At 36.7% G+C, this 20,589-nt stretch overlaps 1 protein-coding gene across 1 annotated transcript in view; it reads left to right on the top strand.

Moving 5' to 3' along the window:
- LOC114027949 (cadherin-11) overlaps positions 1 to 20,589 on the top strand; it is a 210,847-nt gene that overhangs the window by 157,777 nt on the left and 32,481 nt on the right. Inside the window, exons 3-7 of the mRNA XM_027842096.1 lie at positions 1,581 to 1,981; positions 7,676 to 7,970; positions 9,774 to 9,893; positions 13,538 to 13,705; positions 18,281 to 18,468. Of these exons, the coding sequence (XP_027697897.1) occupies positions 1,757 to 1,981; positions 7,676 to 7,970; positions 9,774 to 9,893; positions 13,538 to 13,705; positions 18,281 to 18,468 (996 nt within the window). The 5' untranslated portion in view covers positions 1,581 to 1,756. The remainder of the gene's footprint in view (positions 1 to 1,580; positions 1,982 to 7,675; positions 7,971 to 9,773; positions 9,894 to 13,537; positions 13,706 to 18,280; positions 18,469 to 20,589) is intronic.

Below are 20,589 nucleotides of genomic sequence, written 5' to 3'. Positions count from 1 at the left end.
AAACCCTCAGGGATTAGTTCATTCTGTTTGGGAAACCAAGATCCAGAGAGTGTCTTGCCCAAGGTCACAAATCTATTAAGAGAGCCAAGATTTGAACCTAGATACTTTGAATACACATACAGCGCTTTCTCCTTTAGGCCAGTCATGCCACCAGGAATAATTACTATTGGCAGAGATAATACCTCCCACTGTACCCTCTAGTTCTCAAGTTTCCAGTTAAAGCAAAAGGTACAAAAGCTCTCATGAGTACTAAAAAGATAAGATTCACACCTGGGTGTGTTAACTCCATGCCCAATGCTCTCTATGTACACATTTTTTGTTGTTGTTTTGTTTTTGTTTTTAAGAAACCCCAGTGGTAAGAAAACTCATTCTTCCAATGTAAGCATAAAGACCTAGTCTGGAACATTTAGTCTTCCCATGTCACCTGGGGCACTGAGGCAGGGTGCAGAGGAGATGGAGACCTGGCTTCAGAGTCAGGAAGACCTCGGTTCAGATTTTTCCTCCGACAGATATTAGCTGTTAACCCTGGACAAGTTATGTAACTTGTCTCCCAATAACATTAAAATAGCTCACATTTACACAACACTCTAAAGTCTTCAAGGAGCTTTACACACACTTCACCACTTCACTTGATCCTACTGCAATTCTGGGAGGCAGGTGCTATTGTTATCTTCCTTTTATGGAGACTTTGAAAGTTGTGTGATTTATCCAGGCACACAGAGCTATAGCAAGTGTTTGAGATGAGATCTCTCTTCTCACTGCTGCCTTTTGGTTCCCCTGACTTCCTTTGAGACTCCCTCTAAATCCCACCTTCTGTAAGAGGCCTTTCCTGGTCCCCTCCAGCAGCTTGTGCCTTCCTTCTGATTTTGCATCTGCTTTGTATATATATTTTATGGACCTGGGTATTTTCATGTTAGTTTCTCCATTAGAATGTGAGCTTCAAGAGGACAAGGATTGTTTTTGCCTTTCTTTACTCCCCCAAATATAGCCTGGGTTTAAGAAAAAAATGCTTACTAACTGATAAAGGCAGGTCTTCTTGACTGCCAGTCTAGTGTTCTCTTTACTACTTCAGCTACTGCTCATCTTTAGGACCATCAACATGCTTGGATGACACTAGTGGCCAAAATCTAAGAGGCCAGTCTTCCCTGAGTAAGCTTGGGGCAGCTGGGTGGCACAGTGAATAGAGTGCTGGGTCTGGAGTCAGGAAGACCTGAGTTCAAATCCGGCCTCAGACACTTACTAGCTGGGCAAGTCACTTAACTCTGTTTCTCTCAGTTTCTTTGTCTGTAAAGTGAGTGGAAAAGGAAATGGAAAGCCGCTCCAGTATTTTTGCCAAGAAAATCCCAAATGGGGTCATGAAGAGTCAGACATGGCTGAAATGACTGAACAATAACAAAGGTTACCAGATCCATTTAAAATAAACTGTATCCATGTGGCTGTTGCCACTGGTTTAAGGAACCAACTGTTTTAACATACTTCCTCCATCCCACCCCACTGCCCTGTTCTTAAGCATACTTGCTAATGAATGTGTGGAGTTTCTTTGACTGCGAAGTCATTGACATCTTTTCTTTTCCTTTCAGAGGCAAAATCGGGAAGGTGCACAACATTGAGGTGATGCTCTTCCTGAATGGTGGTATTCTGTCTGGAGACGGTTCCATTTGAATGTGCTGAGTGGCCTGCCAGGTTGAAGACTGTCAGATCTCTGGGTACAAAGGCTGGATTTGCAGATACTCCTGTGCCTCTCACTTAACCAAAAATGAAGGCAAACTACTGTTTACATGCTATCCTGGTCTGCCTGGGAATGCTGGCTAACAGCCAGGCATTGTCAAATGAGAAATTGAATCATTTAAGGCCTCTGCACTCTCACCATGAAAAAGGAAAAGAAGGTCAGGTTCTTCAACGTTCCAAAAGAGGCTGGGTCTGGAATCAGTTTTTTGTAATTGAGGAGTACACTGGACCAGATCCTGTATTAGTTGGCAGGGTAAGATATTGAACTCACTTTTTTATTTCAATATTCCCGGTGGTTCTGTGAACTTTAGACTTCATTGGCTATAGTCATAGGATGATAGTATCAGAGAATAAGAGCTGGAAGAGCCATTAGAGAAAGACAAAGCCCAGATAGGTTAAGTGATTTACCTGATGTCACACAGATGGCAAGGTGTAGAATCAGGATTAAAATCTGAGTTACGTGGAATGTGTACATTTCCAAAACTCTGTAGAAAGAAAAGTATCACAAAAACCCACAGAGAAGAGAGCTTCTAGGATGAGAAGACAGTCAGAAGTATTAGGTGCTACACAGATGTCAAGGAGGGTGAGGGCTGAAAAAAGATGAGTGAAGTTTTCATTCACGACATCACTGGTGACCTTAGTGATAATTTCATTTGTATGATGAAGTCAGAAGCCAGACTGAAAGTGACTGAACAGTGAGAACAGGGAGATGAGAAAGTGGACTCAAGGCATTTAAACTGCTCCCCACCTCCTCACCCTAGAAATCTGACTGCAAAAAAAGAAAATGATAGAATAACTTGAGGAGATGGTAGTGCCAAATGGAATGGTTGTTTTGTTTTGTAAAATTTTGTTTTTATGGATTTGGGGCATGTTTGCAAGCAGAAGGGAAGAAGCATTTCTTTAGGAAAAGATGGAAAATTTAGGGAAAGGGAGCAGGGGTGAGGAGAGGAGAAAGGATAGAGGGAAAGAAGAGTGATAATTAAAGGAGTTATTTTCCAGAGGAGGTGAGAAGAAATGGGATAAAGTGTAGCAGTAGAAAGATTGTTATTGAGAAGGAAAAGGACCACTTCATTCTCCAAGATTGGAGAGACTTTAGGATTATATTAAAGTGATTTGAAACATGAAACTTATGAGTAAAGAAGACCTCCAAAATATAACTTTTTTTTCAGTGAATTATGAGACAAAGTTCTCTGCAAAAAGGGAGAGAGGAAGAGGTGATATAAGTAGACTGACTAGAGAAAAAAGTTTTGGTGAATTCACTATGGTGAATAGGATAGAGGAGAATAAATAAATAAAAGTCAGGGAAGAATAAAATGATTGTTATATACCAATGAGGCCCCATTGAAGACCACATAACATAATTTTTTAGTCAAATGAATTAGCAAAATTTTGTGAGTTCCTGTGTGTGCAGTGGTTCATGCGTAGGAGTAGAGAAAATGGGTTATAATAAAGGGTTATGGTTTGAAAAAGGATGGGTGAAGACAGGTCAAGGGACTCTAGAGTAATGAGTACTATCAAGCTGAGCTAGTAAATTATAGGGTCAAGATTCTGAGGACAGGAAAGAGAGGGTGGAGAAGGAGTGATACCCTGGGAAAACAGGGAGGGGTAGAGTGACTGGGGTTTGCAACAAGGAAAGAGAACAATTCCTTCCCAATTTAACATTCTGTATTCACTTTCACATCTGACATTCTGTGTAATGATATTCTTTATAGTAATAACATTTTACACATTGAGGTAACTTATGCTTCTAAAAATCTGTTCCAGGATACTTGCTCCTCATATTTTTCCAGATCGTTTTTTTTTTAACTTCTAATAATCTTTATTCCAAGATGCAGTCCAATACCATCATTCATTGATTCTATAATTTTGTTTATTTATACTGATAAAGGATAGCTATGTTAAAGGTCTTGGTCCCTGATGGGATAATGATGCAACGAAATCAGAACACATCTAAGTATCATTGAAAAGATTTTCTGAATTTCCACTATGGACATGATAAGAGAATAGAAGATTAAATTTAAGTATGATCATTTTAGCTTGGACAATGGAAATGACTGTACAATACATGGTTATATTAACTAGGTATTTCTTCCTTTGTGGAATCTAGTAAAGTGTCATGTATTGATTTAAAAGTAAATGATGATTTGTTTGATCTCCAACTTTCAATATTTATAGTTGGTTATCAAAAGTGAAACTTCACCATGAAAGTTGCATTCTTTGTTGAAATGGGGAAAATTTATATTTCAATGTACAAAAGAAAAAAAAAGTTTACAATCCTTAGGGTTGAAAATAGGCAAGAAACTAATGTCAGGTTCAGTTGATAGCATTTAATGATTTACTGAACTACTTTTTTGTGTAGAGCTTAATAGTAAATGATATCTGATTAAATGGAAGTAATATAAATCCCCTTTTATGAGATTCAAATGAGAATTTACATCTAACTTTCATCTGTGTTAGTGCTGTCAGTGAAATGAGAAGAATCTAAAACATTTTTTTTAAAGTTAATCATATGGATGATCAAAAAAAAAAAAGCTTATGTCTATTTAATTCCCAAGACATTTCATGAATTAAAATACACAATTACAGGATGCTAAGAGTGCAAAGGATCTTAAAATATGGACCACTGTATTATAAGATCTGGAAGGGACCTAAGAGCATAGGATGTTTGAACTGGTAGGAATCTTAGAAGGGTGGTGTCTGTACACAAACAATATTAGTTTTAGGAGTAATAGCTCAAGCTGACTTGGCAGATGTGGAAACTGAGATGCAGAAAAGGCAAGTAACTTACCCTGCATAGCCAATGCAATGATAGAATAGCCAGAACTAGAACTCACGTCTTCTGATTTCTTCTGCATTCTCCATGACACCACCACTGTCCCACATTTAAGAGGGGAACTGAAATCAAACATACCCAACCATCTCAGTAAAATCAGATTGCAAAAGAATTAAAGAAAATTGTTGTATTTCCAGTTACTTACAATATGACACTTACATATACATACATATATGCAATATGTATACGTGTGTTATATGTGAATATACATATAAAATATGCATGTATATATTTATTGTATTATGCATACTGTATTATATATTATGCATATGTAGTATGTATGTATTTACATGCATATATGTATTTATATATGAGGGAGGGAGAGATAGTGACAGAGAGAGAAATAAAGGCTGAGAGAGCAAGACAGCAAAGCAGACTTGAAGCAGAGTTAAGTCCTCCTCAGACAAGACTACTTTTAGCGTGTACCTGGTCAAGTTGGATAACTTCTCAGTGACCTAGGAAGCTCTCTGGGCCATATGTTGCAGAAGAGGTGCTGACCTGCATTTGTAAAAGTAATAAAAGTAATATTTGTAAAACTAAAAAGTAATATTAGTTGAAGGAACATGAGTTCCTTCTACCTAAATCACATGTCCAGTTACTACACACACACACACACATTTCCCATAGCTCTCTACTCATTTAAAAACACTGTGTGAGAAGTATACTATTTTCAATCTGTTTGAATGATGAAGAAGTTATGTGCTCAGACCCACTACGGTACTTTGTCAGATCTTGCTTAACTATATAATTGCTTCTTTTTGACAGCTATAACAGATTTCACGGTCCTTTGATAATTTGCTTTTGTAAACCTCTAGCCATCTTGGACACTGGCATCATTCTGTTGGTAGAGTCATAAGGGTCCTCAATGTCTTCTTGCTTATGGACCATTGTGAACAGATCGTCTGTGCTTCTTCCCACTTATATTAGAATAAGGAAAATAAAGATTGAAATTCAATAAAGCAGTTAATTGTGAATAAGGCAAAAGTCTACATAATACATTGTTTTTGGAAAAATAAGGATTTCCCCCTTTGGAACTCATAGTATAGTAGAAAATACGCTAAAATGGGAGTATGGGGAGAGCTGGGTTCATATTCTGGCTTTGATGACACTGGGCATCAAGAGTTATTTGTATGACTCCTGGAAAGTCATTTTTCCCATCTGTATTTCAGTTTCTTTCTTTGTAAAATGAGGCAATGGTATTTGTACTAACTACCTTATACAGTAGTTGTGAAAAATGCTTTGGGAGAAAAAAATTGAAAGCCTTAAAATACTGTCTAAAATGAGAGTCAATTGAGTAGGAGGAGAATGTTACCCATCTGGAATGCCATCCCTGCCACCCTTGGAGATACTAATGTATTCATTCATTCATCAGACACTTATAGACTATTATATCAAGACCATTTGTTGTGTTGTGTGGAGTACATAGATTAAGAAAACACAGCCTCTATCTACATCTCACAGAATCACATAGAATCTCATAATTAGAATGGACCTTAGAGGCCATTTAGTCTAACCCATTCCTGAAGGATTCCTCCCACACCAGCCCCTATACCCCTGTGGCCAGTGTGCCATAAAAGCTCTTGCTTGAATGCCTCCAGTGAGGTAGAACCCACAATCTCCTGAGACAGGCCATTTTGCTGTTATATAGTTCCATTAGAAAGTTTCCCCATACCTCTGATGCCATTTAAATATATATCTTTTCAGTTCCTACCCATTGCTCTTAGTTCTACCCTCCAGCCAAGCTGAAATTTAATCTTTCTTTGTGACAGCCTTAAGGTACTTGAATCCAGTTATCATGTCCTTGCTGTTTTCTCCAATGCCTAACATCCCTGATTTAATGAATGAATCCCAATTTGGTGTGGTCTCCAGGTCCTTCCCCATTCTGGACACTCTCCTTTGGATACTCTACAATTTACCAATGCCATTCCTGAGATGTGGCACCCAGGATTCTTCATAATATTCTTACTATGGTCTGACCAGGGCAATGTATAGTACTCTAATGTCCCTAGGCCAGGATGCATAGGGCTTAAATTAAAGTAGCTCATATGCAGAAATAAGTGTAATCCAAGGCAGAGTGTGATAAGTACCATAACAGAAATGCCAACATAGTATGATGGAAGTTGAGAGAAGGGTGCAACCACATTGCCTGTCTAGAACTTGGAAGACTTTATGGAAGAAGTGACATTTAAACGCAGCTTTTAATGACAGTTAGGTTTGGGATGGGTTAGAATGATGGAGACCATTCTACACATAGCGATTAAAGGCAGGAAAACATAAATTATGCTTAGGAAATAACTAGTAATCTGCTTTGACTGGAACATAGCGGAATGTACTAAGAGACACAATGGGAAAAGTAACAGTAACAGATTCTTGATTATCTAAAAGGGTATTTAAACTTAATTGTGAGCAAAGTGCTATGTAAATGGTAATATTACATAAATGTGAGCTATTATTAATATTCTTATTTATTAATGTACTAGATATAATAGATAAGAGGGAGCCGTGGAAGGTTTTGAAGTAAGGGGATACTGTATCAAAACTGTACTTTTAAAAGATGGCATAGATCAAGTTTTGTCCAGAAATTTTGAGAGGCATCATAGCACAATGGAAAGAATAGACACTGGAGTTTTAAGATTTGAGTTCAAATCCTGGCTCTGCTATTTAATTTGCCTTTGGTCACTTCATCTCTCCAGCCTTTAGTTTCCTCATGTATAAAACGAGGGGGTAAGACTAGATGAGCCCTATGGCCCCTTCCAGGTCTGTATCTATGATTGTGTTCAATCAATTTTCGTCCGGATAATAGTTGTCATGTAGATCATATCATAGTGAAGTAGAAAGTTAAAACGTTATGCACCGTGGTATATTTGGCACAGAGCTCATTAGGCTCCTTTGGAATTCTTTTCCATCCTCAATTATTCCCTCCCTTCCTTTAGTTCCCCTAGATAATTTAAACTGTTGGCTCAAGCCATCATTTCTTTATCATGACACCCTATTGTCCAACAGGGACAGTCAACCAGGTTTTATTTTAGCACTGACCCATCCATTTCATCCCAATTTTACTTGCTCACATTCTCTGTATTGGAAGGTCACAAATATCTTTTTTTCTCCTCCTAGCTCCACTCTGATATTGATTCTGGTGATGGGAACATTAAATACATTCTCTCAGGTGAAGGAGCAGGAACCATTTTTGTTATTGATGACAAATCAGGGAACATTCATGCAACCAAGACACTGGACCGAGAAGAGAGAGCCCAGTATACACTGATGGCCCAAGCTGTGGACAGAGACACCAATCGGCCATTAGAGCCACCTTCAGAATTCATTGTCAAAGTGCAAGACATCAATGACAACCCCCCTGAATTCTTACATGAAAATTATCATGCCAATGTGCCAGAGCGGTCCAATGTGGGTATGTACCAAGGAAACCTACTGTCTTTTCTTTCCCTTTTTCATTTTTATAAACATTGGGTTCATTTATATATAAGTAAACATTCCCCAAACTACTTTGCCACAATTTAGGAGGTAGGACGTAGTTTTTTGTTTGTTTGTTTGTTTTGTTTTGTTTTTGAGAGAAGAAATAAGGGAAGTGGTTTTCAAGCAGTTATCGAGGTACTACTAATAAATGCAGCTGGGACCTATATTAAATGAATTCAATATTATAACATAAAAACTTACGTAACATAAAATCAAGGGGATTTAATCTGCATTATTTGAGGGATCTTTGCCCTGCTGAAGGATTCCCTGGAGGGCTGCTTTAAATTGCCACTTCCCTTAACGCATTTAATTTAATTCATTCATTCAGATTCATCTATTTGATCCTATGAGCGGCTTCACTGAATACAGATCTACCCTATATACTCTTTCCTTATGAAACATCATTTTCAATAAAGTCATATTCCAAACAGACCTCTCCCTACCCAAATATAGTGAAACTTCTGTCTACTTTAAGTATATTTGGTAAATTACCCATTTAAAACATTGTTGCTGGGGACTTTACAATTTTGTTATCAGCCCTTAGCATAGTGCCTGGCACATAATAGGCATCTAATAAATGATTGTTGACTAGACTTGATTTATAATGTTTTACCTGTCATCAGGATTTTTTTTTCAAAAACAACAGAAAAAAATAAGTCTGGCAAACTTGTACCAATGTTGATGACCTTATGCTCACTTATTAAATAATAACAATGTTTTTGCAGTTAATAATTGAGGACAGATTACTTGGGTGACTAGAGAGCAATGAGCCTGCTCCATTCCTAGCACAAGAACAGTGAAGTCTCTGAGACTGGACTTGTTCTGCAATCTATGTTGTTTTAAACTTGACACATCATGCCACCATGTTGCAGCAGAATGCCACCTCCCCATTCAGATCCTCCAGCTCAAGTGCTCCGTCAGCCAGTGGCTACAGCAGAAATGAGGCATTGAAGGCTTTTGAGGGAAGATGACAAATCAATTACCTGCTTACATTTTTTCGTTGAAATGCTCCAGATTCAGACCCAATAGATGTTGACTGTTTTTTTTTGTTTTGCTTTGTTTTTTGTTGTTGTTGTTGTTTTTCTTCTTCATCTCTCTCTTTTTTTTTCTGATGGCTACCAATCCCATTTGAACAGGGAAGATATGATTTCCACATCATCAGGGAACAACATTCTGGACAATATTTATAGCAATGAATTAATTAAAAACTATATTAGCAATTTTATTACATGCATAGCTATAATAAAATGATATATTTATTATACTACTACAGATGGAAGATTACACCCTGTCCTTTCATGAAAAGTAATTCATCATTAATTATCATTTATCACACTCTTTGGGAGGAATTGTTCTTAATTATTTGATTTACGGAATGGTCCAATTTCATGAGTCTAGAAATGTTTTTTTTTTTTACAATAATATTTGTAACATTAATTTAACTACCAAATGTAGCAGAGTTTACCATGAATATATAATTTTCATGTTTGAATGAACTAATTAAAATATATAAGTGTTTGTTTCTTTTCTTTTTTCATTAGGGGAGATGAGGAGAGAAAATATTTTTATTAATTAATAAAATCTAAGTTAAACACATTTCTAATTTCAATGCAAAAACACAAATGCATTGAATTGATGTTCTTGGCTTTTTTTTCAATTATGAAATAAAACCACACATATAAAAATATAATTTGCATAGCTTAGTGATTTGAACAAAAGTTTCTGTCTCCTTTTTCAGGTACATCTGTGATCCAAGTAACAGCTTCAGATGCTGATGACCCTACCTATGGAAACAGTGCTAAACTGGTTTATAGCATTCTGGAAGGGCAGCCCTATTTTTCTGTTGAAGCACAAACAGGTATGGAAGATTGAATTTAAGAGTTTGCATGTTTTGGCTCTCTGACCCCAATCCTGCATCAGCCAAGGGGCAACCAGAAAATGTGGAATCAATAGCCCTTGCTCTGAAATCTAACTCTAGCATGTGTTAGCTCTGAAGAATTCAAATCACTTGTCTGGGGTTCATTTCCTCATAAGAATGTATGTAAGGTAAAGACTATGGACAGTTTTAGTGGAGTATATCACTGCCAAATCTCTTTGCCAATTCAGATCAGCACTTTCTCTATGCCTTATAGTCTTAGAGCACTGCATCTGGCTAGAGTTTAAAGTTAAGTGACTTGCCTCACAGTCACACACAGACAGGATATAGCACAGGCAAAATTTAAACCCTAGTCTTTCTGATTTTGAAATCACTTCTCTATCTACTATGCCATGCTGTTGTACTACCTCCCTGCTTTTCTTTAAAGACTATAGAGCAGGGGTTCCAAACCTTTTCAGTGTCGTGACCCCTTTGGCAGTCTAGTGACACCTATGGACCTTTTGGAGAATAATGCTTTAAAAAATTCATAATTGAAGAAATACTAAATTTCCATGGGTAGTGAAAATAAAGTTGTGTTTTTATTCATTCAAATTCACAAATGCCCTGTAATCTGTCCACTTATCCCTTGGAGATCCTTGAATGCTACATTAAAAACCATATATATCTATATATATGTATATAGATATAGATAGATAGATAGATATATGTCTATATCTATATATGTGTGTGAGCATATATATGCATATATGAATATATATGTGTGTGTATAAATATTTATATGCATATATACATGTATATGTATGTGTGTATATATGTGTGTATATATATATATATACACCGAGAGATACACACACACATATATATATAATATATATAGATATAGATATTTACATACCTATTCCTTTACCTACCCACACTCACACACACACACGTATATCCCATAAAACAATATACATTTGATTGATTTGATTGCCCTTTTGGAGCTGATTTGATCCTTTACAAAGAAATGATTTTAATTCTTGACTTCTTTCAAAGACTTAATTTAAGCACCAGCTCCTGAAGGAGACCTTTGCCTAACACCTCTAGCTTCTAATGCCTTGCCCTCTATGATAACTAGGTATCTCTTCATGTGTCTTGTACGAGAGCTAACATTCATAAAGATATGTAATGTTTTCAAAGTGCTTTACATGTGTTATCTCATTTGATCTTCACAATTCCCATGTGAGGGAAGGCCTACTATTAACCCCATTTTACAGATGAAGAAATAGGCTAAGAGAGGTTAGGTGACTTTCCCCGGGTCACATAGTTATGTCTAAGGCAAAATTCAAAATCAGTTCTTCCTGACTCAAAGTGTAGCATTCTATCCCCTACAATACTGAGCTATCTATTTATATTTTGTATGGTATGGACCTATTGATAGATATGTTTTCTCCTTCTTTCAAGTAAACTTCTTAAGGGCAAAGACTGTTTATGCCTCTCTGTATCCTCCATATTTAGAACAGTTCCTGGAACATAATAAGAGCTTAATAAATGCTTCTTAATTGACTTATTGCTTCTATATTGCTTCTTAATTGACAAATCACGTTGCATACTTACTTTGAATTAATACTGCCATTATAGGAAAAAAATTTAATTAAATTAAAACAAAAAAAAATAAAGAATTTCAGCAAAAACAACCAAGAAATCAAGAAAAATCTGACAATATATGTAATATTCCAAATTTGTAGACTTCCCTTTCTCCCTCCGTTGCAAAGGAGCACTGGATCTAGCTAAGCTCTCATGTCTCTTTTTTTTCCTCATATCTCTTCTTTGGGGCCACACTTGTTCTTTATGCTTTTGCAACACTCAGTTTTGATTGGGTTGTAGATGCTTGTCTTATTTACATTTATAAACTTTTATCTTCAGTAGCATCGTATTCAAAATTCATGGCCCATCTAGTAAAACTCTTGGCAAATCCTTGGAGAAACACTGTCTTAGAGTTTTTTAACAGAGATTTCAAAATGGTAATTTACCTCCTGTTAAGAAGAAGGAAATATCAACACTCACAAACACCCCAGACTTCTTCTAGCACCTGGCACTGGAAAATGTGAGCAAGCTCAGCTGGTACCATATAAAGATGGACAGCAACAGACTTCATCTGACATCCAAGCTTCCTTATCATTTGCTGAGTACACTGGCATAGGCTATATGGGTGTACTAGAAAATGAGTCAACACAGACATGCTTGAACATTCCCATGTACCATGAGGATAAATTAGTAAATAAATGAAGGAAAGAAAGGAAGAAAAGAAGGAAGGAAGGAATTAAGGAAGGAAAGAAGGAAGGAAGGATTTATTCAGTTTTTAATATGTGCCAAACTCTGTACTAGAAGTGAAGATAGACTTGGCCTTCAAGGAGCTTATAATAGGATGGCTAAAGTGTATATAGGGTAGTTGATTTGATTATGCTTTCAGATTTGGAAAGGTTGGAGGGAGAGCGTACACCCATGGCAGCTAATGAGGAAATAGCCGTGGGTAAAGTGAAGCTTGATTAGATCTCAACCTAGAAGTTGTGGGCCACTGAGTCAATTACCAGTCAGGCCAGTGGGGCCTCAGATCACTGGCTCTAGCGTTAAGAATGTTAAGTCCTTAGCATCATGGGTTCTTGTCCAGGTGGCATGGTGGTTGATAAGGATATTGCCAGGGAATGAAGTGAAGTTTAGCTAGATCCAGGCCAAGCTATAGTAGGCAGCTGAGGCAACCATCCATTAGTACAGCAGAATCTTCAAACACAAGAGGAGACCCAAGATTTAGCCTTTTTAGTCTCTTTCTTCATTTGTTTCTTTGATTCTGACCATACACTCCATTCATGAGAGGTTTTCAATTTTATTTGTGTATCACGGGCCTCTTTGGTAATCTGCTAAAACTTTTGGGTTCTTCTTCAGAATATTGATTTTAAATGCATAAAATAAATTAAATTACAAAGGGAACTGATTATGCTGAAAAATAGTCTCTGTCTCTCTGTGTGTCTCTCACTCTCTGTCTCTGTCTCTGTCTCTTTGTCTCTCTCTGTCTCTCTGCCTCTCTGTCTGTCTCTCTGTCTCACTTTCTCTCTCTGCCTCTCTCTCTCTCTGTCTCTCTCCCAAAATTCATGGAGCCCAGATTACAAAGCCCTATTATACACCATGTTTGCTCATTTCTGAAGCCAGATTCTACCCAACATTAAACCACCACACACCAGCACTCTTCTTACTAGCTAGCACCCCTGAATAATCTGAAAGAAATACTATCATAGTCAGCTGCATTATGTGACAGCTGATATAGCACAATGGAGCCAGTGGGCAGAGTGGACTGTCCTCCTCACTGCTCATAGCTGCACCTGTGATTGCTCTCTGAAACAACCAAATATCCTGACAACTGTAATAAGTAATTGGAGCATTTATGTGAAAATCTATGTATGCATGTATTGAAGTGTGTGTGTGTGTGTGTGTGTGTGTGTGTGTGTTTGTGTGTATCTGTAAGGGATAATTGATAATCCTTTAGTTCATGTGGATGGGGAGATAGAGAAGAATAAAATTTTCATGCAGTGTCTCTAAATGGCAAGTGATGGATGGTTTATCCTCTCTATATTTTCCCCTTTCTCATACAGGTATAATCAGAACAGCGCTTCCCAACATGGACAGAGAAGCCAAGGAAGAATATCATGTTGTAATCCAAGCCAAGGACATGGGCGGACACATGGGTGGACTCTCAGGGACAACCAAAGTGACAATTACACTTACTGATGTCAATGACAACCCACCAAAGTTTCCACAGAGTAAGTGCTGAGATTTTTTGTTTTTATTTTGCTTTTTTAAGAATAATCTTGGGGGCAGCTAGGTGGCTCAGTGAATAGAGCACCAGCCCTGAAGTCAGAAGGACCTGAGTTCAAATCTGGCCTCAGACCAAATACTTGACACTTACTAGCTGTGTGACCCTGGGCAAGTCACTTAATCCCAATTGCCAAAAAAGAAGAAAAAAAGAATAATCATAGTAATAATCCTAGCAGCTTCTCTTTCTAGTTCATATTTATCATAACAACCTCATAACATAGATCGCTCAAGAATTGTAATCCCCATATAAAACATCCCTGAGTCCTATTCTGTCTTTGTTTTGAGTTTTCTAAGGAGTTCTTTCAAGCTGTGAAAGGGAGCGAACCATGTAAAGAACATGTCAGAGCCCATTAAGGTATAATGAGGTAAAAAGAACATTCCAAAATAAAAACCACAATGGATCACACAGTTAAGAAATAGATGTCTTTGTCTGAGGATAGTACTAGGGACACCCCCTCACTCACTCAAGTTGACCCAGATGTGGACAAGTTGGGAATACTACAGTAAAGAGTAGTCAATAGAAAATAATCTTAAAAAAAATGTCATGTCAACAAACACTTATAAGGGCTTACTATGTGCCAGGCAAAGTAATAGTTAACTCAAAGTATTTACCAGGACTAAATGGCATCTGCTGGAGTTTGAAGAAACTCAACAATGAAATTAGAGACGTGGTCATCAAAACATAGAAACTATCATTCCAATGGTACAGTGTGCCATTGTAGACTATAATGGCAGACTACAAACATCACAGAGAGAGTCTAGAGGGGAATTATGAAATGATAAAATCTCACCTCCTTGGCAAGATGTTAACACTGGGCCTTAAACCTCAATGACCAATGTCCATTTCACAGGCCCCTGCCTTATTTGGAACCGGTGCCAGAATATTAATATTAGGACCCTGAGGAGAGGGAATATTTCATTTTTGTCTTCATATCCCTAGCATATGGCATGACATCATATGTCTGTTAGTTGTTTAATAAATGCTTGTGTGACAAATAAATGAATTTAGCCCCAGAATTTATACTTTTCACTTTTTTTTAAAAATTCTGATCACTGGAACTGAATTCAATATATCTGGACTAAGAAATTTCTTGGCTGCTATACTTTTGTGATTGGAGTCAGAGATCTATAACTCCTGATCCCCAATTATTTTTACTACTTCTTTGGTACTGTTCAAATCAATGGATGCCAAAATCTGCAAACAAGTCTTTCTGTCCTTTCACACTCATGTCTCCACACACTTGCAGAATGCACTTTCTATGTTTTATTTATATGGGGGAAAAGAATATATAGATATAGATATAGATATAGATATAGATATAGATATAGATGTAGATAGATAGATAGATATAGATATATAGATATAGAGAGAGAGAGATATAGATATATATATTTAAGACCTGATTCACCAGAGTAAGGATGTTAAAAAGGTTTTTTAAAAATATGTATTTTAGTAGAAAATAGGCAAAATAGACACCATCCTCAGGTATTAAAATTATGGGTGTGATTGTTGAGCCACTGTCAATAATATTCAAAAGATCACCAAGAATGGGAAAGGTGCTATAGGAATTGAGAAAGGCAAAGATCTCAGTTTTCAAAAGAGAGAGGCAGAGACTCATGACAGGGAGGGTGGGGCAGAGAGATAAAGAGAGAGAGGGTGAGAGAGAGAGACAGACACAGAGAGACAGACACAGAGAGACACAGAGAGACACAGAGAGACACAGAGAGACAGAGAGAGACCTACCTGAAATAGGTCAATAAGTTTGACTTTGATTACTGGAGAATCTATTTTACAATGGATCAGATCGTAAAGAGATGGTTGGTCAATATCTAGAAAAGCATGCAGTGTATGTAGCATGACTTCATCAAAAATAGGTCATGTCAGCTGAATTTTCCTTTTCTGACAGGTTATTAATGGATGAGGGGAGTTCTATTGACAAAAATTACCCAGATTTTAGTAAATTCTTTGATAGCATGTACACTTAAAAAAAAACTTTTAAATTTTAATTTTCTTTATTGTGTAAGTGTCAACGTGAAAATTTCAATATACAAAAAAACCCTACAAAACTCTAGATGCCTATCAGTTTATTGATTTTTTTTTAGTTTCTATTAAATTTAATAAATTAAATTACATTATTTATATTCAATTCAATATTGCAGTATTATAGTAACAAAACTGCCTTATTTCCCTGTTTTTGTCCCCTTCTAACATTTTATTTCATTCTAAAAACTTTAAACACTTTATTGATGGCCTTATACTTTTTTTAAATCTTTTACTACCCATGAACTCACTCTCCCTCCCCTAAAAATAACCTCCCTTGTAACAAATACATGTAGCCAAACAAAAGATCAATATGTTGATCATGCCTAAAAATGTATGTAAATTTGGGAATCCTGTGTAAAGTGATGGTGATTAAATCAATGGGACCTAATGAGATGATAGAGGAAGAGGGAGCAGAGAGAAATGGAAAGTTCCCAGGACATAGCCTTAGGGTGGTCCTAATCAAAGGGAAAAGGGCATAGATGGTTCTCCTGCAAAAGGAAACTTCTGATTGAGAGGGAGGCATACATTATAGGACAACATCACAAAAAGACATGAGGAAGAGAGGATCAATAGTACCTAGTGCTCCATTGTTGGATAGAATACAATCAAACCTTCTTCTGCTTGTTGTTCAATCATTTCAGTCTCTTCATGACCCCATTTGGGGTTTTCTTGGCAAAGATAGTGGAGTGATTTGCCATTTCACTCCCCATTTTACAGATGAGAAAACTGAGGCAAACAGGATTAAGGGACTTGCCCAGGGTCACACAGCTATTAAATGTCTGAGTCTGGATTTGAACTCAAGATGAGTCTTCCTGACTCCAGGCCCTGGTGCTCTATCCACTTTGCCGCCCAGCTGCCCCCACAATGGGCACTGTGTCTGAGCACTATTCCTTTGGAATTCAGTCTCTTAATATGCTGGTCCTAAGTCTTGTTATGATCCAAAAGTTCAGCAAAATCTAGAACATCATGAGTAGTAAGATTAAAAGTAAAATAAAAAAATACAATGGCTAGCATAATTATAGCTAGCTTTAAGGTTTGTAAAGTGCTTTAAAACAACAATATCCAACTTAAATAGAAACACAGGAGACTAAACAGTCCACAATGATCCCTGAGAGCCTCATATTGACTTAGAAAATCACATATTAACATCATCTATATTCTATTATTTTTTTTTGGTAAATATTTCCCAATTACATATTAATCTGGCTCCTGACACTCGCCTGTGTTTGAAACCTCTGCTTTACCACACCCCTCAGTGGTAGATCAGGTCAGTCTGTCTTCTCTTTGAAGTTCTATTGTATTTAGAATCTGATCTGTGCACTCTTTCATTTGATTATATGCTGCACTTTTTATTCCTCATTGATTTTTTTTAAACACGTTTTGGTCTTGTGTTGCATAAGTTTTGGCATCCCTAAATAAATTTTTAATTACAAAGATCATGCCATGTATTGTTCTTCTATTTCCATGTGTCTCACACAATATTAAACATGCTGAAGATACTCACTTGATTGATTGATTAAGCAGTTATTACTATTCAAACATTCTAGATATTGATGTATGAAAGAGTGATTAATAGGCACATAATCATAGGAGACAGAAGGTGGCTTCTGTAATTAATTCTTGGGTCTTGTCATTTGCTAATCAATGTTTATATAAGAAGGGAGAGATAATTCTTGCTCAATCTGCCATCTAAGGTGGAACCAAATTAGAACAGAATTATTAGGAGTATTAATAGTATTGAATAATTATTAGTTAATATATATTCTTATAATTATTATTGAATTCATGGAAAGAATTTATTAAATGCATATTTTGTTAAAAGAATTATATATGCAGAATATGTGTGTAGGAATGCAATTATTTCCTGATTTGCAATGTTCATGAGAATTTTTTTCTATCCTAAATGTACCTTAGGACACTATAGTTTTCCATAGTACCACCTACCATGCCTCTGCTAGTCTTCAAATAATCTATTCCTTCAAAGCATCAGCTGACATCTGCAACAGAACATTTGTTTCATATTTACTTATTTCTTTCCTTTGTTACTTTTTTTTACTCAATCCGTATGAGTTTGAAATCCTCTTTGTAACATACTAATGCAATGAATTCTAAATTCTTACATGTCCCTTTAAGACCTCCTTGAAAGGCTCATGGTAGTATGGAGATGAAACTGCCTTTTCAAAAGTTATGGGCCAGTGTTCATACTATGATAGACCCTTTCAATATGAAAAAAGTTTTAAGCTGTGTTTCTGTCCCCTGAGGACAAGACTAATTGGAAAGATACCCATAACCTGAATGCTGACCAGCAAAAGATAGATTTTTTTTTTAAACCAGAGCTCCTCATTAAGAATTGTCTTCTAAGGTATGAAGGCACTGGGATAGGTGATGGTGGAGTGAGAATCACACTGAAATATCAAAGCAAGATGTCTTTCAGTATCAACAAAACAAGACAAAAACTTATTTCTTTTCCTTCTAGGTGTATACCAGATGTCTGTGTCAGAAGCAGCTGTGCCAGGAGAAGAAGTAGGAAGACTGAAGGCCAAAGACCCAGATATTGGAGAAAATGGCTTAGTAACCTATAATATCATTGATGGGGATGGTATGGAGCTGTTTGAAATTTCAACAGATTATGAAACCCAGGAAGGTGTGGTGAAACTCAAGAAGGTGAGAAGAGGCAGAATGTTCTCACCTATCTTGATGTGAACATTCACCCCAAGTAATGAGTTCTTCCCCTCTATCATCTTCCCCTGATAAATCTAGAATAAATTGTGCCCCAGAATAAACTGGGATTAACCAGAGTATGTGCAAATAGTTTAGATTCATTCATGAAACTGACCCTTAATGCCAACTATCACTTGCCATTGGGGTGGACTAATGATTCATCTACAATAGTGGTTCTCAAAATTTTGGTCTCAGGATTCCATTATTAAATTACTGAGGATCCCAAATAGCTTTTTTGATGTTGGTTATAGCTATCAATATTTACCATATGAGAAGTCAAAAAATCATAGTATTATTAGGAAAGTAGTTCTTACCTCATAGATCTCCTGAAAGGGTTTTAGGCATCCTGAGGGGTCCCTGGACCACATGTCTACAACTGCTACTCTTATAGGACTACAGAGAAAAGAGGAGCTTTTACAAGAGAAATCAAATAAATTTCATTTTAAAATTATGACACAATTATACTATATTCTATAACTCATTTTTGAAACTGATTTACCACTTGCAAAATCAACACCTTTCAATCTTCAAAGCATATTTGGCATAAAATCAGAATTGAGTGTTAGGGTTACCTTGGTTTTAATCAAGTATTCATTTTCAACTAGATAGTGCTCCATGAATATTAAGATACAGTGGGTAATGGTGAAAATTGGATTGTAACACTGATAAAAATTAATTTGAAGAATCAATAAAGAAGTAGGAGATGGAAAAAGCAATATTGAGGTCAACTGGAACTGAAAGGATGAGGAAGTTGCTGGTTATGGAGGAACAGGTGAATAATGTTGGGTTTTTAATCTATGCAGAACTTTGAGAGTTAGATTTAGATTTGAAAAAAAAATTAAGGAGTAGTGAAAAAAAAAGAAATCAGATGAAAATACCTCAATTACAAAGAAGAAAGAGATTAAGGAAAGCAGAGAGGTGAAACCTAGAGAATTGAAGTCCTGTTTTTGTGGAAAGATTATTGAATCTGTACTCAGAAAATGTAGTTTCCGATCCCAGCTCTGCCATTTAGTCAGTCGGTAAACATCTATTAAGCGCTTTCTATGTGCCAGGCACTGTACTAAGCACTAGAAAAGTAAAATGCAGAACCTGCCCTCAAGGAACTCTCAGGCTAATGTGAGAAGACAGTACATGAAAGGAAATTGAAAGGGGTTAAAGAAGGTCCCCAGGCAAAGGATATGATGGAGTCTAGGACAAGAAGTGAAGCTAGTGGAAAATCAAGAGACGGCTGTCTGAGGAGCTCTTTTTAAATGGAGGCTTGGGTAGGAGGTCTTTGCCCCACTCTTAAATCAGAATGTGACCAAGGCTGATGCAAACTCTCAGGATGATAATGTTCCCAATAATGAGGTTTCCTGGGTTCATGATACAGTCTAGTCCAAATGTGTGGAGGTGGTGGGAAGTTGGTTGAGTGACATTTGAAAAGTCATTTGATATCAGTGATCCTTTGTGTCACTTTCTTCTCTAATTCTGATAATTTTGAAAATGGTTTTAGATAAATAAATTATAACAACAACATTAATAATAATAACAGCTTAGGTTTCTATAGATTTTATGTTTGCAAAACAATTTTCCCACAGCAACCTATAGAAGGTAGTGTAACTGGTATACCATTTTATTTTGTTGTTGTTCACTTGTGCCCAACTCTTTGTGACCCCATTTAGGGTTTTCTTGGCAAAAATACTAGAATGATTTGCCATTTCCATCTCCAGCTCATTTTACAGGTGAAGAAACTGAGGCAAACAGAGTTAAGTGATTTGACCAGGGTCACATAGTGAGCATCTGGGACCAAATTTGAACTCAGGTCTTCCTGACTCCAGGCCTGGAGCTCTATGCACTGTACCATCTAGCTGCCCCATAGATAAAAAGATCAGTGTATAGAATATTCCTCCCTCCAAGCACCTATGTGCCTGATGCAATAGAAATACTTCAGAGTTTTCCACTGTGAAATGATGGCCATAATAATGACATCTGGCATGATACTGTCAGCTTCCCTTACTAATTAATATTACTCGTCTTTGTGCTTGACACTGACATATGAGCACTTGACATACACTAGTCCTCAAT

The sequence above is a fragment of the Vombatus ursinus genome, unplaced genomic scaffold (genome assembly GCF_900497805.2).
Source record: "Vombatus ursinus unplaced genomic scaffold, bare-nosed wombat genome assembly UNPS02014864.1, whole genome shotgun sequence".
Taxonomy (NCBI): Eukaryota; Metazoa; Chordata; class Mammalia; order Diprotodontia; family Vombatidae; genus Vombatus; species Vombatus ursinus.
The sequence above is the reverse complement of the archived record's forward strand: the minus strand, read 5'-3'. Positions and strand labels throughout refer to the sequence as shown.